This window comes from Papio anubis, chromosome 11 (assembly GCF_008728515.1).
Source record: "Papio anubis isolate 15944 chromosome 11, Panubis1.0, whole genome shotgun sequence".
NCBI classification, from domain to species: Eukaryota; Metazoa; Chordata; class Mammalia; order Primates; family Cercopithecidae; genus Papio; species Papio anubis.
In genome coordinates, this window is record NC_044986.1 from 37,212,063 (window position 1) to 37,233,789 (window position 21,727).

A 21,727-nucleotide genomic window follows, 5' to 3' on the forward strand; every position below is an offset into this window, starting at 1 on the left:
ATCATGATTCACTGTCAGCAGTGGTATTTCTTCTACACAAACTTCACAGCAAAGCAAAAGGAATAATTTTTAAATGCCAGAATCTTATGTCTCAGGGACGTCTATGTAGGAATGAAATAGAAATCATAATTTATTTTGTGTTTCAGCTTTCATGCTATTTTACATTTTTACATATATACTTGCATATATGTAATTTTACACAAATGCATAAATGTGATAATATCATCATACTTTTAAAAGTGTTATCTTCTTTTTCTTTTCCCTTTAACGTGGCCACCTCCTTTCGGGTTCTTTCTCCATATATCAACCCTCTACGCTTTCCCAGGTTATGCACGCTAGTGACTTTGTATACAGCCTTCATATTTTTCTCCATGCACATACATTGATATATATACAGGGATAGACGCATATAAGCACACATCTAAACATAAATACAGATACAGGCTTTGTCATCGTTTTAAAACATAGAATCACATTTGATACACATTTTTTCTGCATCATGCTTTTGTCATCAATACTTCATGGGCACAACCCCTCCAAGGCACTTGTTATAACTTAAATGTATTCTTTTGAGTAGATATTCCTGGTACGGACGGATCATAATTTATTCAGTGTTTTCCTTATCAATTAGCATTCAGTTCACTTCAAGCTTTTGCCATCATGAACAATGACTGCAGTAAACGTTTCTGAACATATATCCTTACGTATTTAGTATGCTTGTGATAGATGTTGCTAGGTTGTGTTTCAAAAGGTGTAACAATTCACATTTCCATAGCAACTTATAAGTGTACTCCTTACCCCTTATTCTTACTAGCAGTAGGGAGAACTCATTATCAGTGTTTTAACAAGTAAGCTGTGGCTTATTGATATTTAATTTGTACTCCTCTGACTGCTGATGACTTTGAACATTTTTTCCTATGTTTGTCAGTGGGACTCGCCTCTTCCTGTCCTGTGCCCATTTTCCTATTGGGTTGCTGATCCTCCTCTTCAATTTGACTTCTTTTAGAGAGAGGCAGATCCTTTAGTCACCCATTTGACTTATCTGCATTTGTTTCTTAGCATATATACAGCTTGCTGTTTGGACTATGTGCAGGGCCTGCTTTCAGACCCGTGTTTTTCTGCTTTGCTTATTTAAGGATATTTTGACTTATAAATTTTTGGGTTCCCCAGACATCTGGTACTCAATGGTCCTTCTTCACTTGGCCACAAATGATCAGCACTTAGTGGTAAAAATGGAGCATGCATGAATGAATCCAGCAGGGTTTGTCATCACACTGCAGTGACAAAGATGCCACACTCATTTTTTCTTCCTTATTTATGTGATTTATTATTGCATAAAGACCACACCCAAACTTAGTGACTTCAAACAATGGTTTGTTATTTTCATGATTCTGGGGGTTGACTGGGCTCAGTGGGGTGGTTCTTGGGCTGATGCCATCTGGGATCACTCACTTGATTGAATTTATCTAGTAGGTGGACTGGACTGGAAGGTCCAAAAAAACTTTAGCTACACCTCTGGTGCCCCAGTGTACCTCCTTGTGGCCCTGCTCTCCATGTGGACTGTCACCATTCAGTTGTCTTATCAGAAACTTTTCATAGCATGGTGATTGGCTTCCCAGAGGGAGGGAGCAGAAGCTGCCAGTCCATTTAAGGCCTGGGCTCGAAACTTCAAGAATGCTACTTCTGCTACATTCTATTAACAAAATAAGCCAAAAGACCAGACCAGATTCAAGGAGAGAGAAATAGATTCTACTTCTTCATGGGAGAAGCGGCATGACCTCACAGGGATAAGGGGACTTGGCGGCCATATTTGGAGACTATCTACCACCTTCTCCCCTTGCCTCTGCTCCCCAGCAATAGATATTGTCAGAGTTTTTGATATTTACTGGTTTGTTGGGTGTAAAATGACCCAACGATAAACTTGGACAGTCAGACACACTAGGGTTTGAATCACAGCTCACCCACTTAGTAGCTATGACTTTGGATAAGTTATTTAACTGCTTGTATGAGGTTTAGAGGGAATTAGAAATAATATTTATGTAAAGCACATAGCCAGGTGTCTGGAACTTAAAAGAGGCTCAAGGAATGTAGCTCTTCCATTTCCTTCTCCCCACCTCCACCTCCAGGAATGATATTATCCAGCATTGAAAGTGCATCATCTACCTCTGGACTGGGATTCCACAGCTGTGCAACAGCTGCATGGAAACACAATTACAGAGGACAGGAAGGAATACGGCGGCTGTGGCCCATTAAAATTCTGCCTCTAGTGGGGTTGTGCACAGCACCCACACTGCAACAAAAGATCTTGGGCTTTTCGGGGATGATGATGATAGCAGTCCCCCAGTCTGCAATTCCCCCAAATGGCCCTGGTTTGTTCGAAGAGGATAAGGAATGTGCAGGCTGGGCCAGTCCCTCCACTCTGCATTACAGCAGCAGACAAGCATGTCTTTAAGCATCCGGGGCAGTCCTGAGGAGGAAGGAGACCTCGAAGTGAGGTGAGGGCAGGCCGTTCTAGCCAGTCCCTCCATCCTTCCCATCCCATCCCTCAGGATGCTGTCGGCGCCAACCCTGGATGCCTCTTGCTTTCATTTGAATGAAAGATAAGACATGTTGTGTCAATCTCGGATTCCCTTTAATCACAACTTGCCCCCCTTCCACCACCCCTAGGAAAAGAGACCGCCCAGGCAGGAGAAAGGATCTGAGAGAAGCGCCCAGTTTCGGCAGCAGGTTTATTTCCTGGCATTATGTGGCTCCCCTCAGCCCTGACCGTGGGGATTTGTGCTTCCAGCTTTGGGGAGGGGGAAAAGGCTGAACTACTCACTCAGCATCCCCTCTGGCAGACCCTTTGGTCAGAAGGCTGTCCCTCCTCTGGAGATGAGAGCTCAGCATGCATTTCAGGGCTGATAATGGGATTAATGAAATGGAGTGTGCAACGGCTCCATGAATGAAGCTGTGACTGTTTTGATAGAGCCTGATTTCCAGAACCATTTTCATGAAAGAGAATTGATCTTTCACTTTCAGTAACATTTCCTAAGGGCTTTGTGTGAAAGCAAATAATAATGGAATCTGGTTGAACCAGAGGACAGGCATCCCACAAACTTGGGTGCAAAACAGCGCTCGATGCTGGAATTCCTGACATCACTTATGTCAGTTTACTTGGGTGTAACAACTGAGCCCCACGAACTTCAGGCCCTCCTTTTTAGCCCGTCTCAAATGCAGACTTTCATAGCCATTGTGGCAGCTCACACTGAGCCCTTACTCACCGCAGGCATTTGACATTCATTACCTGGGTCACCACCGCCCTGCAGCAGGAAGTGAGGCTCCGAAGGGGAAGTGATTTGTCCAAAGCTACATAGGTAGCAAATGGCAGCATTTATCTTGAGCTTAAGTCCCCCTGACCCCAAACCCCTTGATCTTAACCTTTGGGCTGTATCAGTGGTTCCCAAACTTCACTGAGCTTTGTAATCACCTGGGGAGCTTTAGAAACTGCAGGTGCCTTGACTCCACTCTAAGGCCAATTGATTCTCAGTCTCAGAGCAGGGAGGCAGACACCAGAATTTTTTAAAAGCTCCCCAGTTGAATCTAATGTGCAGCCAGGTTTGAGAACCACTGTGCAGAATGATCTAGTCTCCCATTTACTAAGGGGCCTCAGCCTTTCGAGACTGCTGCAGGTGAGGTGCAAATTCACCCGTCACCTTTGGAGTGAGGGTTATGCAGATGGCTAGGCTGTCAGCGTGTTTACTTCCAGTGTGGGAATGACCAATTGCCTAATCTAAAAATTGCACTTCCTCACTGGAGAAGGTTGGCTCAGGCCTGGTTCTGTTTATGACATGGCTGTGCCTTCAGCTGGAAATAGAAGATTGAAAAGCAACAACCGCTTTGCTCTTTCAGAGAGGACAGGGCTCGCTCCGGGAGCCAGAGAATTTAAATGGGCTTTATTCCCCCCTCAACCCTACCCCAGCGTGTTAAATCCTGTCAGACGCCCTGAGCTCCTCTTCAAATGCAGGACTCTTGGCCATAATAAATAATTACATCCTTCTATTTGGACTCCGATTCCAGATAGTAGTAATCCAAGAAAATCCAATAATGACAGTTGCATTAAGATCCTTCTTCCAGGCTCAGCAGAACATCTGTTTAGACATATTTTTAATCGGCAAATGCTTCCTGTGTTGAGTCCTTAGCAAATTAAATTTCTCACTGGACCAAAGGGGAAGCTGTCATTCAATAACCCATTTCTGGAAATTACACCCTAGCTTCTTTCCAGGTGCACTTAAGATTTTCCCATGCTGACTTGGCTGCATAAAACCGACCCTTACAATACCAGGTCACATGTATATAGAGCACAGCTTGTCAGAGAAACATGGAATATCTTAGTGTTATTTCCTTGAATAGAGAAGTATTTTTGCCCATTCTCCAAAGGAGAGTTGGCGACAGAGGAAAATTAAGAGACTTGTTGAAAACCATATGGGAAATGAGTAACAAACTTCTACTTGCTACATTGCTGCCTGTGATTACTTAAGACTGGATGATTCTCAGGATGTAAACATTAAGGGCTTCAGTGTTGCCAACATTTTGGAGAGGTTTCCAACACAGAGTTGTTTGGACTGTTGGGCTGTTTATTTTTAGAATAGCTCATCCCTTCTTTAATTCATTCATTCAAAATATAAAAATATTGAATGCTCACCACCAGTCAGGCACTGTGCAGGGTGTGGAGAATAAAGTGGGGAACAAGCTGGCAACAGTTCTTGCCCTCATGGAGCTTCCAGTCTACAAGAACAATTTACATTTGACATCTTGATGCAATTTGTAGTTTAGGGCTAGAATAGCAAATTAGAATATCTTCCGTAGAGGGCAGGCAGGTGATCTAAAAGGTAAAGTAAGCTGAATAGGACAATGTGAAGGGGGAGAGAGATTCCAGCAAACAGAACATGTGCTCTGACTATGAAGAGCAGTTGCTCCTAAACTCCAGTGGGTTGTACTATGATGGAAGATGGGCTGCTGTTGCCAAATCTTTCAGTTTTTAAAGAAAAACTAGAAAATCTGGATTCTTATGTGAAATCCCTTGATATTTAAAAGTTGACTCCTACAGTGAGATTTTTTAAAAAACATAGTGTGGGCCAAAAGTGTCCAGGCCAAACAAAAACACATCTGCGGGTTGGGTTTATCCCAACATTGCAAGTGTATGACTTCTGTTCTAGAAATTCTGGTGGTAAGACAATCATTTTCAGGTTTAACAATGTATTACACACCAACTTTCTGGGTCTGGAAATATGACCAACTAGATGAGTAGGAACCCCTTATACAAGCAGAAGAACACTGAAAAAAATACTACATTTTCCCAACCCCAAATGGAAAATACGGAGTTGAGTTCAAAGGAAAGAAAGGTGAATGGCCATGATCAGAAGAGAATAAGGAACATAACTCACAGAAGGTAGCCTCAGGTGCTGTCGATGTTAGCAGCAGCAAATCCGTACAGGTCTGCAGCAATTTGATTCTTGCCTCCTCGGAGGAAAGAATTCAGCCAAGGGGCATAAGGCAGAGTGAGAGACCCAGGCACACTTTAGAGCAGGAGTGAAAGTTTATTGAAAAGTTTTAGACACCTGTAATCCCAGCACTTTGGGAGGCCAAATGAGGTGGATCACTTGAGGCCAGGAGTTCAAAACCAGCCTGGCCAACATAGTGAAACCCCATCTCTACTGAAAACAAAAATTAGCTGGGCATGGTTGCACATGTCTGTAACCCCAGCTACTTGGGAGGCTGAGGCAGGAGAATCTCTTGAACTTGTGAGGTGGAGGTTGCAGTGAGCCAAGATTGCACTGCACTCCAGCCTGGGCAACAGAGTAAGACTGAAAAGCATTTCCAGGAGGGAGAAGTGAGATGTAAGAAATAGCAGTGAGCAAGGGAATGGGTGAATATGAAGGCAGATATCAATCTGTATTGCAAACAAACACAAATAAGTCATTGATAATGGTGACTAATTTGGGGTCTTCAAAGCAAGCAAATAATAACATGAAAAATTGGAGGGTATCTTACAAATTAAAATATTTTAAAAGCCCTGCATTTCTTAGAATGAGGCTGTGGTTTCTGGTTGCTTCAGATCTGTCTTTTTTTTTTTTTTTTTTTTTTTTGAGATGGAGTCTCCCTCTGTAGCCCAGGCTGGAGTGCAGTGGCGCAATCTAGGCTCACTGTGAGCTCTGCCTCCCCTCCCGGGTTCATGCCATTCTCCTACCTCAGCCTCCCGAGGAGCTGGGACTACAGGCACCCACCACCATGCTTGGCTAATTTTTTGTATTTTTTAGTAGAGACAGGGTTTCACCATATTAGCCAGGATGGTCTCGGTCTCCTGACCTCGTGATCCTCCTGCCTTGGCCTCCCAAAGTGCTGGGATTACATGTGTGAGTCACCACGCCTGGCTGCCCAGATCTGTCTTCTTAGTTCACTAATTCTTTATACTTTAAAAAGTCAAGTATGAATGTTAAACATGAAAGGCAATATTAAAGAATAGAAAGCACATAATGGAAATAAAAAGTAAATATAGAAAAATTTCTTAATCTAATAGAAAGCAAGAAAGGAGAATAAAAGGAGGAAAAGAAAACAAAAGAAAAAAAAAGAAAGCATAAAACAAAAGGAAGGTAATAAGTCCAGATATATAAGTGATAAAATAAATGTAATTCGCCTGTTAGAAGATTCTCAGGTTGAACACCAAGAAAAAAATCTAGCTGTTTGCTGCTTATAAGAGACAGCCCTAAGGTTGGGCATGGTGGCTCACGCCTGTAATACCAGCACTTTGGGAGGCCGAGGCGGGTGGATCACGAGGTCAGGAGATTGAGACCATCCTGGCTTACACGGTGAAACCCTGTCTTTACTAAAAATACAAAAAATTAGCAGGGCATGGTGGTGGGTGCCTGTAGTCCCAGCCATTTGGGAGGCTGAGGCAGGAGAATGGTGTGAACCTGGGAGGCGGAGCTTGCAGTGAGCTGAGATCATGCTATTGCACTCCAGCCTGGGTGACAGAGTGAGACTCCATCTCAAAAAAAAAAAAAAAAAAAAAGAGAGAAATCCCTAAAACCTAATTAAACTTACATGTAGAAATCCTTAAAAAAAAAAATTAGCAAATGAAATCCAACAATGTATAAAAAAGAATTATACAGCATAACCCAGTGGAATTTATTCCAGGTATGCAAGGCTGATTCAACATTTGAAAATCAACCTATAGAACCTGCTACATCAACGAGCTAATAAAGAAGAATCCTGTTATCACAGCAATTGGTTAAGAAAACACATTTAACAAAATCTAACACCTATTCATGATAAAAACTCAACAAATTAGGAATAGAGAGGAATTATCTTAACTTAATACAGAGTGTCTAGAAAAAACTCTACAGCTTACATTATACTCAATGGTTGAAAGACCAAACACCTTTTCCCAAGACCCAGAACAAGGCAAGAATGTCCGCTCTCATACTCTCATTCAGCATAGTTCTGGAAGTTCCAGACACTGCAGTAAAGCATGAAAAACAAAGAAAAGGCAAACAAGTTGGAAAGAAAAAAATAAAACTGTCCCTATCTGTAAATGACATGTTTGTCTACATAGAAGATCCTAAGAAATCTATTAAGAAGAAAGAAAAGTCCAAAAACCTCCTAGAACCAATCAATGAGCTCAACAAAATTTCAGAAATTCAAGGCCAGCACATTTCTATATTGGAAATATAAAATTCTATAATGGCTCACATTTCTATATTCTAACAATGAACATGCAAAAACCAAAATTAAAAACGCAATGGCGTATACACAATCACTCCAAAGAGGATGAAATACTTGGATACACAGTTAATAAAATTTGTACAGGATTTGTGTGATGAAAATTAAACAATGCTGATGAAAAAAATCCATACAGACCTAAATCAGTGGAAAGATACGCTGCATTCCTGGATTGGAAGACGCATATAGTAAGGGTGCCAGTTCTCTCCAGATTGTTCTATAGGTTTAATGCAATTTCTATCTCAACATAGTTTTTTATTTTCATTTTTTGCAGGCATAGACAAGTTTATTCTAACATTTATATGGAAAGATAACTAAAACAATTATGAAAAAGAAGACTGAAGGGGTGTAATCACTCTACCCTATATAAGGCTTACTCTATAGCTACAGTAATCAAGCCGGTGTGGCACTGGCAGAGTGATAAACATATAGACCAATGTAACAGAGAACCCAAAAATAGACCCAATTACTGTATGACCCAGTAATTCCACTCTTGGATATTTATCCTGGATAAATGAAAACTTACCTTTACACAAAAATCTGTACATGAATGTTCATAATGGCTTTATTTGTAATAGCAGGAAACAATCCAGATATCCTTCAACAGATGAATGGGTAAACAAACTGTGGTACATCCGTACCATGGACTACTACTCAGCAATAAAAATAAACTATTCATACAGGCAACAACTTAGATGAATCTCCAGGGAATTATGCTGAGTGAGAAGAGCATAATTATTATCCCTATTAAATGCTGTATGCTTCTATTTATATGATATTCATCAAACGACAGAATTTTAGAAATGGAAACAGACTGGTGGTTGCCAGATTTTTGCTATGGATGGAGGAAAGGGGAAAGCGGGGTAGATATTGTTACAAAATAACAGCATGAGGGATACTTATGGTGTTGAAACTGTTCAGTATCATGAATGTGTTGGTGGATACATAAAACTGTAAGTGTGATAAAATTGTCTTACAGGCATACACACACAAATTAGTACAAGTAATGCTAGAGATATCTGAGTGAAATCAGTGGTTTGTATCAATGCCCATATCCTAGTTGTGTTATTGTACTGTAGTTTTACAAAATGTTACCATTAGAGGAAATGAAATCTCTGAAATTATTTACTACAGCTGCATGTGAATCTACAACTATCTCAATAAAAATTTCAATTCACAAAAAGCTATTTTAGATACCAAAAAAGATAATACTGAACCTCAATATTAGGATAATTGCAAAGCTTGTTGTATTGTTTGTTGTGGGAAATGTAATTAACTCAGAGAATAACACCCATTCAATGACTCACTAAAAAAAAGCAATTATACAAACAGATTGAAAACGGATAGAAAAAAGCTATATGAGGCAAACACTAACCAAAATAAAAAAATGTGTAGCAGGCCAGGCATGGTGGTGCATGCCTGTAATCCCAGCATTTTGGGAGGCCAAGGTGGGCAGATCGCTTGAGCTCAGGAGTTTGAGACCAGTCTGGGCAACATGATGAAACCATGTCCCTACAAAAAATAAAAAAATTAGCCAGAGTGGTGGTGCATGCCTGTGGTCCCAGCTACTTGGGAGGGTGAGGTGGGAGGATGGCTTGAACCCAGGAGGCAGAGGTTGCAGTGAGCTGAGATCGTGCCACTGCACTCCAGCCTGGGTGACAGAGCCAGACCTTGACTCAGATAAAAAAATGTGTAGCAATATTTATATCAGACAAAACAATCATTATTATGAATGAATATTATTATAAAAAGGATTACTAATGATAAAAGAAAAATTTATCTGGAATTAACAATTCTAAACTTGTCTTACTTAACCAACATAGTCTTGAACAATCTAGAGCAAAAATTAAGGAGAGAGAAAATAACAATTCATAATCTTAGTTCTGGAGGTTTTGCTTAAAGCACCTTTCTTAGTAACTGATACACTAAGAAGCCAAAAATCTGTTTAAGCAGAATATTTGAACAATATATGAAACCCATCAATTAGACATCACATATTATTGTAAGAAAACATGGAATATTTATAAAAATCAGTCTTGTATTAGCTTACCAAGGAAGGCCTAAATACCAAAGAATCAATACTTTAGAGCAAGGACCAGCCATCTATGATCAGTAGGCCAAATCCAACCTCCTGTTTTGCAAATAAAGTTTTATTGGCACACAGCCATATCCATTTATTGACATATTATCTATGGCTGCTTTCACACTTCAATGGCAGAGTTAAGTAGTTGTAACAAAGAATATATGACCCACAAAGCTTAAAATATTTACTATATGGCCTTTTATAGAAAAATTGGTGACCTCTGCCATGAAGAATAGGTTATTAGAACACAGTGCAGTGTTAGAAATCAATAATACACACACAGACAAATTTTTAGAAATTAAAACCCATACTTTGAAATAATTCAGAGGTCAAAGAAGAAAGTCTAAATGGAACTTAAAGAATGTATCAAGGGGCCGGGCACGGTGGCTCAAGCCTGTAATCCCAGCACTTTGGGAGGCCGAGACGGGTGGATCACGAGGTCAGGAGATCGAGACCATCCTGGCTAACATGGTGAAACCCCGTCTCTACTAAAAAAAAATACAAAAAACTAGCTGGGTGAGGTGGCGGGCGCCTGTAGTCCCAGCTACTCGGGAGGCTGAGGCAGGAGAATGGCGTGAACCCGGGAGGCAGAGCTTGCAGTGAGCCGAGATCTGGCCACTGCACTCCAGCCTGGGTGACAAAGCAAGACTCCGTCTCAAAAAAAAAAAAAAAAAAAAAAAAAAAGTATCAATATCTAACATTGAAAATGTACATTTCAAAATATGAGACACAGGAAAAGAAGACATCAGAGAGAAATTTAGCCCTGAAAATGTTAATATTTATAAGAAAGATTTAAAATTAATGTGCCAAGTATTCAACTCAAGAAGCTAGGAAAGGATTGCCAATTGATTTTGGACAAGAGCGCCAGACAATTCCATGGAGAAAAACTAGTCTTTTCTACAAATGGCCCTAGAACAGTTAGATGTGTACATACTAAAGAGTGAAGTTGGAGCCCTACCTCACACCATATACAAATATTAACTAAAAATGCATCAAAGACCTAGATATAATAGTTAAAACTATAGAATTCTTAGAATAAAACATATGTATAAATCTTTGTGATCTTGAATTAGGCTATGGTTTCTTAGATATGACACCAAAAGCACAAGCAACATAAGAAGATCATAGATACATTGGACTTCATTAAAAACAGCTGTGCTTCAAAGGACACTATTATAAAATTGCAAAGACAACCTACAGAATGGAAGAAAGATTTGGAAATTATATATCTGACTAGAGCCTGGTATCCAGAATATATAAAGACTAATTATAACACAACAATAAAAGACAACCCAATTAAGAAATGAATAAATAATTTGAATAGATATTTCTCTGAAGAAGATATACAAATGACGGCCAAGTACATGGAAGAGATGTTCAACATCATTAGTCATTGGGGAAATGAAAATCAAAACCAAAATAAGATTCCGCTTCACACCATTAGGATGACTATAATAAAAAAGATTGACAATCACAAGTGTTGATGAGGATGTGGAGGCATTGGAACCCTAGTGTATTGCTGGTGGGAATGTAAAATGGTGCCACTGCTTTGAAAACCAGTCTGGTAGTTTCTCAAAAGATTCAATATAGAGTTACCATATGACCCAGCAATTCCACCCCAGACATGTACCCAAGAGAAATGAAAAAACTATGTCCACAAAAATGTGTACATGAATGTTCATAGAAGCACTATTCCTAAAAGCCAAAAAGTAGAAATAACCTAAATGTCCACCAACTGAAGAACAGATAAACAAACTGTGGTATGTGCATACAATGGAATATTACTCAGCCATAAAATGAAGAACTGATTCATACTACAACATGGGTGATCCTTGAAAACATGCCAAGTGAAAGAAGCCAGACACAAAAGGCCACATGTGGTGTGATTCCATCTCTAGGAAATGTCCAGAATAGGCAAATTCATAGAAACAAAGTTGATTACTGGTTGCCAAGGACTCGGGGAAGGGAGAAATAGGGAGTGACTGTTAATGGATACATAGTTTCTCTTTGGAGTGATGAAAATACTGTAGAATTAGATAATGGTGGTGGTTTCACAACTTTGTGAAAATACTAAAAGTCACTGAATGGTATACTTTAAAAGGGTAAATATGGTGTTTGTGAATTCTATCTCAATTTTTTTAAATAAAAAAGAAAAGAAGCTAGAAATGAAACGTCAGGATAAAACAAATGAAAATAGAAGGAAGTAATAAAGTAAATAACATTAATGTAATAAAGAAAAGTGAAAAGAATTAATCAGGCGCAGTGGCTCATGCCTGTAATCCCAGCACTTTGGGAGGCCTAGGTGGGCGGATCACTTGAGGTCAGGAGTTCGAGACCAGCCTGGCCAACATGGTGAAACCCCATCTCTAGTAATATACAAAAATTAGCCGGACATGGTGGCATGTGCCTATAATACCAGCTACTCAGGAGGCTGAGGCAGGAGAATCACTTAAACCCAGGAGGTGGAGGTTGCAGTGGGCTGAGATTGCGCCACTGCAACTGAGGTGATAGAGTGAGACTCTGTCTCAAAAAATAAATATATAAATAAACAAAAACAAAGAAAAGAGTCGGCAAAAACAAAACCTGATTTTTAGGAGAAAAAGTATAAAAACTAGAGCGAAAATGCTCCAAATTATAATAATGAGGGATTCTAAGCAAGCCAACTGAAAACAAAATTTTAAATTATCTGACTGGTGAATGAAATGCATGCAGATTCAGTGACTGGTGTCCATGGGTTTCAGCATTCTGTTCCACCCACCTACCTCTGCCATTGGGGGAGGCCTAATGTGTGGACTCAGAACCTTCCATCGAACCTCCTTGTGTTTCCCACACTACTGTCTTAAGGGTCCAGATGCCAAAAGTTGGGAGTTTTATGAGGGTCTGCTTTTTCCAGGGTTTTTCTTACAAATAAGTTTTCCAGTGTCACAATCTGATCCACTCTCCTTGTTGTACTGGCCAAATTATTTCAAAATATGCAACACTGACCATTTTGGATCAAGGCAAGGGATTGACCCAGTTTGTTCCCCAAATGCTTGTGGCTCTGAGCAGAAAGTCCACCCCAACCTCAGCCCCACCCAAAGAGCTGTGAGGTATCCCCACCCATTTGATTCTGTGGCCCCATGTGACCTCTTTCAAGGCCTCAGACAAGCCAAACCCACTCCCATCATAGCCCTGTATGTTTATTACATGTACTCTTCCCCCATCTGGAAAACTACCACCCAGGGCTTCCAAACCCTGAACTGATGAAATAGCCCCTTTAGAACATGTTTTAACACCCCCTTTTTGGAATCGTGGATAATACAACCTCAGTCATAATTCACAGGAGGAATCAAAGGGCAAAGTCAATAGTAACCCAACTGTCTTGCAGATGGCCAGGAGAATACCACACTCCTGCACAGCCCTGGGACCTCGCATGCCACAGCTGAAACCTTCTCTCCCCGGGTCCGAAGAGCCACAACCTCAAGGACAGAGAGGATATGGCCTGGCGGAGTCATCCCCTACGTCATTGGAGGGAACTTCACTGGTCAGTAGCCACAGACAAGGCCTGCTTTGGGTCAGGGTGCTTTGTCACCCTGGGTTGAGACAGTCCTTCTAGGAAGGACCTGGGTGGGATGGAGCAGATGTTCAGGACCACAGCAGACCTACAGATGGTGTCCCCCTCTTGCCAGCAAGGCCTGGCCCACCAGTCCTGGGGAAATTGCAATCTCTCTTGGGGCTATGTCCTCAAAGTTGGTTACCTTGCTCCCGATGCTTCGTGTGGGGAGTGACCTGGAAGGACCTTGAAGGATAAGCGGGGTTTGCATAATCACTGTTTGAGGACAAGCCCTCCACAGAGAAGAAAGTCCATGAGCAACTGCACGTGATTGGCTTCCCTGTCCTCTGCCTGGATGAGCGTCCTGGACTCAGAGGTCCCCTGCCACCACCCACAAGCAGTGTTCCACTCAGTGACCAAAGCGACCAGTGGACATGGCATGACTCCCTGGGTCCAAATCTCAGCTCCAGTACTTGCCAGCAAAATGCCCTGGGGAAATTAGCCTCTCTGTGCCTCAGTTCCCTCTTCTGTAAATGGGGATGATAATATCTTCTACCCCATCTGGTTGTTTTGAGAATCAGATGGATTACTGTAGATAAAGCACTTAGAGTGGTGCCTGGCAGACAGTAATGAGTAAGTATCTGATATTAGTATTCCCTTTAAAATATGTGAATCATTCGCGGCTTCCTGTTGCCACTAGAATGAAATTCCTGACCACGGACCTGTAAGGCCCTCCCTCGAGTACCCTGCCATCCCTCTCCTGCCTGGCCTTTGACCCTCTCTCCCCTTCTCCCATCCTTCATCCCTATGCTCTGGCCTTACCAGCCATGTGCCTATCCCAAGACGTGCCCACCTCATAGGCCCCTGCGCACTCACACTTCAACTTGCCTTCTGTCTCCCTTGGATGCCCTTTCCCCAGGTCTTTGCATGGCTGTCTTCTTCTTATCATTTGAGTCTTATGTCAAGGGACACTTCACAGGAAGGCCTTCTGCCCTGCCCCCGCCAGCACCTCCCTGTCCCCAGACCCTGCTTTATAACCTTGGCAGCACTTACCATGACCTGAACTCACTTTACTTCTATTTCTGTTTCATTTATTTTTGTCTCTGCCTCAGCTCTGTGGGAGCAGCAGTCTTTTTTCTGTCTCATTTCCGCTTCCGTATCTCCAACACGGAGACCAGGGCCCGGCACATCCTAGGCAGGTAGTAAATCTGCCCACTGCATACCTGCGGCCAATGTCAGTGGAATGCCTGAGTGACAAGCCACACTGAGAGACTTTCCCAGGCTCTCAGTGTCACTTACAAGTCCTTCCCCTCCCTGTGGCTCTGTGACCTCTACTCTGAGAGGTGGCTGATGAAGGCAGATTCCCTGAGGATTTGCCAAAGCCACTGAGAACTGCTGATGAGTAAGTTAGGGAACGGTGAAGACCTCAGCAGCAGGGCAGCGGAATTCCTGCAGTTCCCTTTTGCTCCCACAGCATTAACCCACGGCTTCCTAGTGCCAGGTGCTTAACTAGGGATTGGTGGTAAAAAAGATGACTAAGATTTCATCCTGCCCTCAAGGAGGTCTGTTCTCACAGCAGAGAGAGGTGAGTGCCTAAAGAAAAAAAAAATAGAAACGATAAACAGCTACAAACTTTTGTTCCTTGGTATCCTAACTGTGTTCTTTCAGATCTGGTGTGCTTTTCTGACCAAAGATTTGTATTCCTTTCATCAAAGTGAACTAATGTTATATGTAAGAATTTTGTTGACACAAGTATTTCATGTTATTAGGTAATTAGTAGGGTTGCTATTTTTGGTAAGTGATTGAGCTATAAACAATTTGAGCCAAAAATGTCAAGATGTCAGAAAAGAAATGCACAGCTAAGTTATTCTATTTTTTGTTGTTGTTTGTTTTTTCTTGCTTTCTTTTATTTTTTTTGAGACAGGGTCTTGCTCTGTTGCCCAGGCTGCAGTGCAGTGGCATGATCATGCCTCAGTGCAGCCTTAACCTTTCAGGCTCAAGTGATCCTCCCACCTCAGCCTCCTGAGTAGCTGAGACTACAGGCATGTGCCACCAAGCCCAGCTAATTTTTTTTTTTTCTTAATTGTTTGTAGAGACAGGGTTTCACCATGTTGCCCAGGCTGGTCTCAAACTCCTGAGCTTAAGGGATCCACCTGCCTTGGCCTTCCAAAGTGCTGGGATTACAGGCATGAATCACCATGCCCAGCTGTTATTCTTTATTCTATGTGAATGTTTTTGGGGACAACAATGTGATACCATCCCCACATCCTGTAGGCAATGATGGGAGCCTCCCCGAGTGCTGTTGTGCTAGTCCATTGTGTTGCTCTAAAGGAATACCTGAGGCTGAGTAGTTTCTAAGGAAAAGAAGTTTGTTTTGGCTCACGGCTCGCCGGCTATCTGAGAAGCATGGTGGCAGCATCTGCTCCTGGTGAGGCCTCAGGAAGCTTGCAATCATGGTGGAAGGCAACAGGAAGCCAGAACATCACATGGTGGCAGGGAGGAAGAGAGAGGTGGGGGAGGTGCCACACACTTTTAAACAACCAACTCTCACATGAACTCAGAGCGAGAGTTCACTCACCAAGGGGATGGTGCTAAGCCCTTCTTGAGGGATCCACCCCCATGACCCAAAAATCTCCCACCAGGCCCACTCCAACACTGGGAATTATGAGATTTGAAGGGGACAAACATCCAAGTGATGTCAGCTGTTTTGTTTTGCTTGTAATTTTTGTTTTTGTTTTGCAATGAGGGCCCTGGAGAACTCATACCTCCAACTCCCACCATCCTTCATACTTCCCAGACAACTGTTTTTTCCTAGATCCTTCTCATGGCTTCTAGGAAAATTTAAACAGTCTTCCTTCTAGATTTTGAAAAGAACTGACTGACTATATGTAACTGTCAGCCTGGAGTTTTACTATTTAGCAAATTTCCACTCAAGGAAATACCAAGACAGGTTCAGAAAAAGTATGAAATTCACCTATTTTCAAAGGCCTGGAAGAAAAATTAGGCTCAAGGATTCCCCACAAGACACTGAAACTCCGTGCAAAAACACACAGATGTATATGCAAATAGAAATTTTAGAGTGCATAGGAGCACTCTCCTAAAATTCTAAAAGAAAATGAGGGGGTGAAGTGCAGTGCTGGTGAGCTGGAGTTGACTCCCCCCTACTTCAAAAGCCTGCAGTTTCCAAATGGAAAAACCTGGATAAGGTTTTGTAAAAGTTTGGAAAATACTTTCAATACAAAGGAAAATTTGGGAAGCCCAGGATATTTTGAAAATCTATTTTTACCCTCCCTTCCAATCCACAAACTCCTACTCTCTAGGTTTTGGCAACTGAGAAAAGTTATGTTGTGTTTTTAGCAAGGGAAATCCTGATTCCTGGAAATTCCTGGAATATTTCTATTCTGGGTCACCAGAACAAGGTATTTTTTTTTCTTTCTTTTTTCTTTTTTTTTTGAAAATATTTAATTGACAAATAAAAATTGTATATATTCAAGGTATACAACATGAAGATTTGATGTATTATGTCTTGATCACCATAATCAAATTAATTAACACATCCATCACCACTCAAGCTTACACTGGAGGGCTGGTGAGGACACAAAATCTGTTCTTTTATCAAATTTCAAGTAAACGATACAGTATTATTAACAATCTTTTTTTTTTTTAATTGTTGGAACATCCTTTGTTTTAACTCAGCGTGCTTTAAAGCAGCTAAGGAGGCTGGGTGCCCTGGCTCACGCCTGTAATCCCAACAGTTTGGGATGCCAAGGCTGGCGGATCACCTGAGGTCAGGAGTCGAGACCAGCCTGACCAACATGGTGAAACCCCGTCTCTACTAAAAATACAAAATTAGCCGGATATGGTGGCACATGTCTGTAATCCCAGCTACTCGGGAGGCTGAGGCAGGAGAATCACTTGAACCCAGGAGGCGGAAGTTGCAGTGAGCCGAGATCGCGCCATTGCACTCCAGCCTGGGCAACAAAGGTAAAACTCCGTCTCAGAAAAAAAAAAAAAAAAGCATCTAAAGAAAGTATGGACCCACCATTGAAGTTGAGTGCTTGCCCTGTTGTTTCAGGGAGCCAGAGGGCCATTTTTAAGCAGGCCATGAGACACTGGGAGAAGCACACCTGTGTGACCTTCATAGAGAGGACCGACGAGGAAAGCTTTATTGTATTCAGTTACAGAACCTGTGGGTAAGTAAGCAAAAGCGAGGCCGCCTCTGCAGAATCAGTCGGATGGCTCATGAGTCTTGAGTTTTCTCTGTAGACCTAAGTATTTCCAATGAGCTGTTATTTAGAGGAGTCCAGGGTGTGCTAGAAACTTTCTGCCCTTGGTAAAATTACAATCCAGTGGCAAAGCTGGTGGGTCAAGAGGAAGATTCCAGGAGACTCCATGAAGACCAGGGGTCCTGCCACTAGGAGAGCAACAGAAGGAACTGGTGGTGTGTCACATGAAGACTTAAGGCAGTGGTTCTTAACCTCTTGGGTTTGGTGTCCCCATTTAGAATCTGATGAACCGGTGGGCTTTCCTTCTTCAAGAATAGATAAATATGTATGTAAAATTTTGCATTTAATTTGAGGGACTCTACAGATTTACAGACTTCCTTCAGAAAACAATATATAATAAAATGACTGGCTTATGACTAAAGTTATCTGTTATGTCAATAAATATGTGTGATATACTTTCCTACTGAAAGAAAAAGGTTCTCATGTTGGATCAAAAACCCAAACCTGGCCGGGAGTGGTGGCTCACGCCTGTAATCTCAGCAGTTTGGGAGGCTGAGGCGGGTGGGTCCCCTGAGGTTGGGAGTTCCAGACCAGCCTGGTGGTCCAGACCATGGTGAAACCCCGTCTCTACTAAAAATACAAAATTAGCCAGGTGTGGTGGCACATGCCTGTAATCCCAGCTACTTGGGAGGCTGAGGCAGGAGAATCACTCGGGGCTGGGAGGCAGAGGTTGCAGTGAGCCCAGATCCTGCCATTGCACTTCAGCCTGGGCAACAAGAGCAAAACTCCATCTCAGAACAAAACAAAACAAAACAAAACAAAAAACCAAACCCAACTACATGTTCTATATATAAGATGATTACTGAAGAAAACAACCTAGAGAGGTTTAAAAGTAAAAGGAAAGAAGCCATACAGGTAAATGCTAACAAAGAGAAAGCTGGGATCACAATTTTAGTTGTTGACTAGGTTTTCACTGTTTTGTTTTTGTTTTTAAAGTCAGAAAATGTTAAACAAAACCAAAGCCGAGACACTTTATAATGAGAAAGGGTATAAGCGACGGTGAGAATATAACTGTCATAAATCTTTATGCACCAAATAGCATAGCATCAAGAGTCATAAAACAAGCCCCAGGGAATTCAAGGGGAAATTGACAGAAATGCTCAGTAGCACCAGACTTAATTCATTTCTGTCAACCCAAGTAAGTCAGTGTCACGTTGACCAAAAAATAAGTAGAGATTCACAGAATCTCTAAAATAAACTGAAAAATACAGTTACTAGAGTTGATTCTACAGGTCTATCAGATTCTATAACCTCATAACACATTTTTTTAAATGGCCCATCTATTAAGCATTAAGAACATCTTAACGAATTCTAAAAGGCAGAAATAGCACCAAGATATTTTCTGATTGCAAAGCAGTGAAACTGGACATAATATAATAACAAAAATAGAATAAACATTAGCTGGTGAGTTAAAAGTCCCCCCATGCTTCCCTTTTTATAGCTCTTAGATCATAAAAACAGCAAGATTAAAATTGCAGAATGTCTAGATAATGAAAGTCCTATGGTTCAAAAATAAAAGAGATACAGCTAAAGCTATGTCCAGACAAAAACCCACAGACTTAAATATCCACATCACCCATTGACAATAGTGACAATGAAATATTCAATTTAAGGAAGCTAGCAAAAATAATACTTACAACCCACCACCATCACCACAACAAAATAAACTTAAGGAGAGCACAAGGAAACAGACAAGGTGAAATATTATAGGACTAAGAAATTCAAGAGTAAATTATTTGAATAAACAAACAAGCAGAAAACAGTAGACAAACCACTTGTTAGTTTAACTGAGACAAAATATGACCATACAGAAATAGATAGTGTTAGAAGTGAAAATGGGAGAAACAGCCACAAATTCAGCAGAATCACAAAGGAGTAAGTAGTTTGCAAAACTGTAGGGCAAGGAGTGTAAAATGTGGATAATGTGAAAGTCTTCAAGGTAAATATAAAGTACTGGTACAGACCAAGAACTTTGAATGAAGTTGAAGAACGGAGGGAAAAAGCCATCTCCCACAAAGCACCAGACCCAGAGTTTCACAAGTGAATCCTTTCAAAACTTCAAAAACAGATTATTCTGGTATACTTAAACTTTTTAGAGCATGTAGAAAGAAGAATACTTTCAAATTACTTTTGAGGAACTGTTATGACATTACTACCTTGAAATGAAAAGGATGGCACCAAATAAATGAGAAAGAAAGGAAAGCATGATAAAAAAGATAAGAAAGAAAAAATTATAGACTCATCTCACATGTGAATAGCCATGCAAAATCCTAAATAAAATGTTAGCACATAGAATTCAGCAGCAGAAGAAAAGAAGAGGAGGCTGCCAAATACATTTATCTAGGGAATACAAGATTAGTTCAACATTAGAAAATCTATTCTCAAGTTTCATTGGTCAAAGAAGAGAAGCTATATTCATATCTCAATAGATGCTAAAAGGCACCTGTACAATACAACATGCAGTTTTTATTTTAAAAAAGTAACCAAGGTAGCACAGAAATAGATGTCAAGGATAGGTTCTTGCATTACAAATATATATATATATATATATATACACACAAATATACATTTATATAAATAACTTCCAACCAAAAGCTAATATCATGTTTATCGATGATACTTCTAGAAGCATTTAATTTTAGTTAAAATCAGGAACCAGTTTAAGATGTTTAGGGATACCACAATTATTTAGCATTGTTTTGGAAATACTAATTAATATAAATTAGACAAGAGAAAGAAAGAAACACTGTGAATATTGGCAGGAACAAAGAGACAATGTTTGCACTGACGGGAGATAACGTGATTGTGTGCCTAGAAACCCCAGAATATCAGTTGAAAAGCTGTTAGAAACACAAGGAGACTCTATTAAGTGACCACAAAATTAATTAATTAACAAAACTAGGTGACTGATTTTCTTTATACATGAAATAGTTTGATACACTTTTATCACGGGAAAAAAATCACAACTTTAATAGAAACATAATAGATACTACATCTAAGACTAAACATAAATGTGCCAGACCTATAGGAAGAAAATGCTAACACTCCCAGGAACCTAACAAAAAAAAGTAAAAATAGAAAGCATATTGCTTCCTGGTATAGGAATACTCAACATAGTAAAGATGTCAGAACTCCCTAAAATAAGCTGTAAATTCATGCCTTTCTGATTTAAACACCAACATTTATATATATATATGTACATGTGTATGTATGCATACATATTTTTAGAGCTTGAACAAATGATACTAGAGTTTATCTGGAGGAACAACCATGTGGAAATAACTAGAGAGAGAGAGAGAAACAGAGAGAGGGAGAGAGAGAGAGAGAGAGAGAGAGAGAGAGAAAACAGTAATGACAGAGGTAGCTATCTAATGGTCTAACCAAACATGCAGAATATTAAAATGCAAAGGGAAGATAATAACAAAACAGTTTGGAACTTAAGGGAAAAATAGATATATAGAAAAAAGGGTCCAAAATGAATATACCTATACACAAATTTGGGTAAGAGTTTAAATGAGTGAGAGAAAGTCAATAGTGATATTTGAATATTGGGATAATTTAGATAGCTCTCTGTGAAAAAAAGAAAAAAAGCTGGACTCCTACCTCACTTCTTATACCAAAAACTATTCTAGCTAGATCAAAGATGTAAGTATTGAAGAAAAAGAAATGGAAGAAAGAAAGAAAAAATCCAAAACAGTATAAGAAGGAAACAAGAGTAATTTTATTTATAATCTTGAAATATGGATGACCTTTCTAAGCAGCACATAAGAAAATGAAGACATTTTATAATACTAACATTAAAAACGTTTATAATGCAAAAAGAAAACAAAACAATACATAAACAAAAACAAAGTCAAATGAGAACGTACAAAGTGAGCAAAATACTTGCAACACTCTTGACTAGTTTCTCTAATTTACAAAGGGTTCTTAAATATCAATCTTAAAAAAATGGACAACCCAAAAGAAAACAGGGGTAAAAGGTGATCACATAGTTCGCAGAAAAAAACCAAAATACAAATGTCACATAAAATATGTGAAAAACTATCCAGCCTCAATGCAGTGAAA

The 21,727-nt window shown here is 40.4% G+C and overlaps 1 protein-coding gene across 1 annotated transcript in view; it reads left to right on the forward strand.

Moving 5' to 3' along the window:
• The window catches only part of TLL2 (tolloid like 2), a 151,915-nt gene that overhangs the window by 73,307 nt on the left and 56,881 nt on the right, over positions 1-21,727 (forward strand). The window contains exons 4-5 of the mRNA XM_003904059.5: positions 13,212-13,367; positions 17,452-17,569. Coding sequence (XP_003904108.2) covers positions 13,212-13,367; positions 17,452-17,569 — 274 coding nt within the window. The remainder of the gene's footprint in view (positions 1-13,211; positions 13,368-17,451; positions 17,570-21,727) is intronic.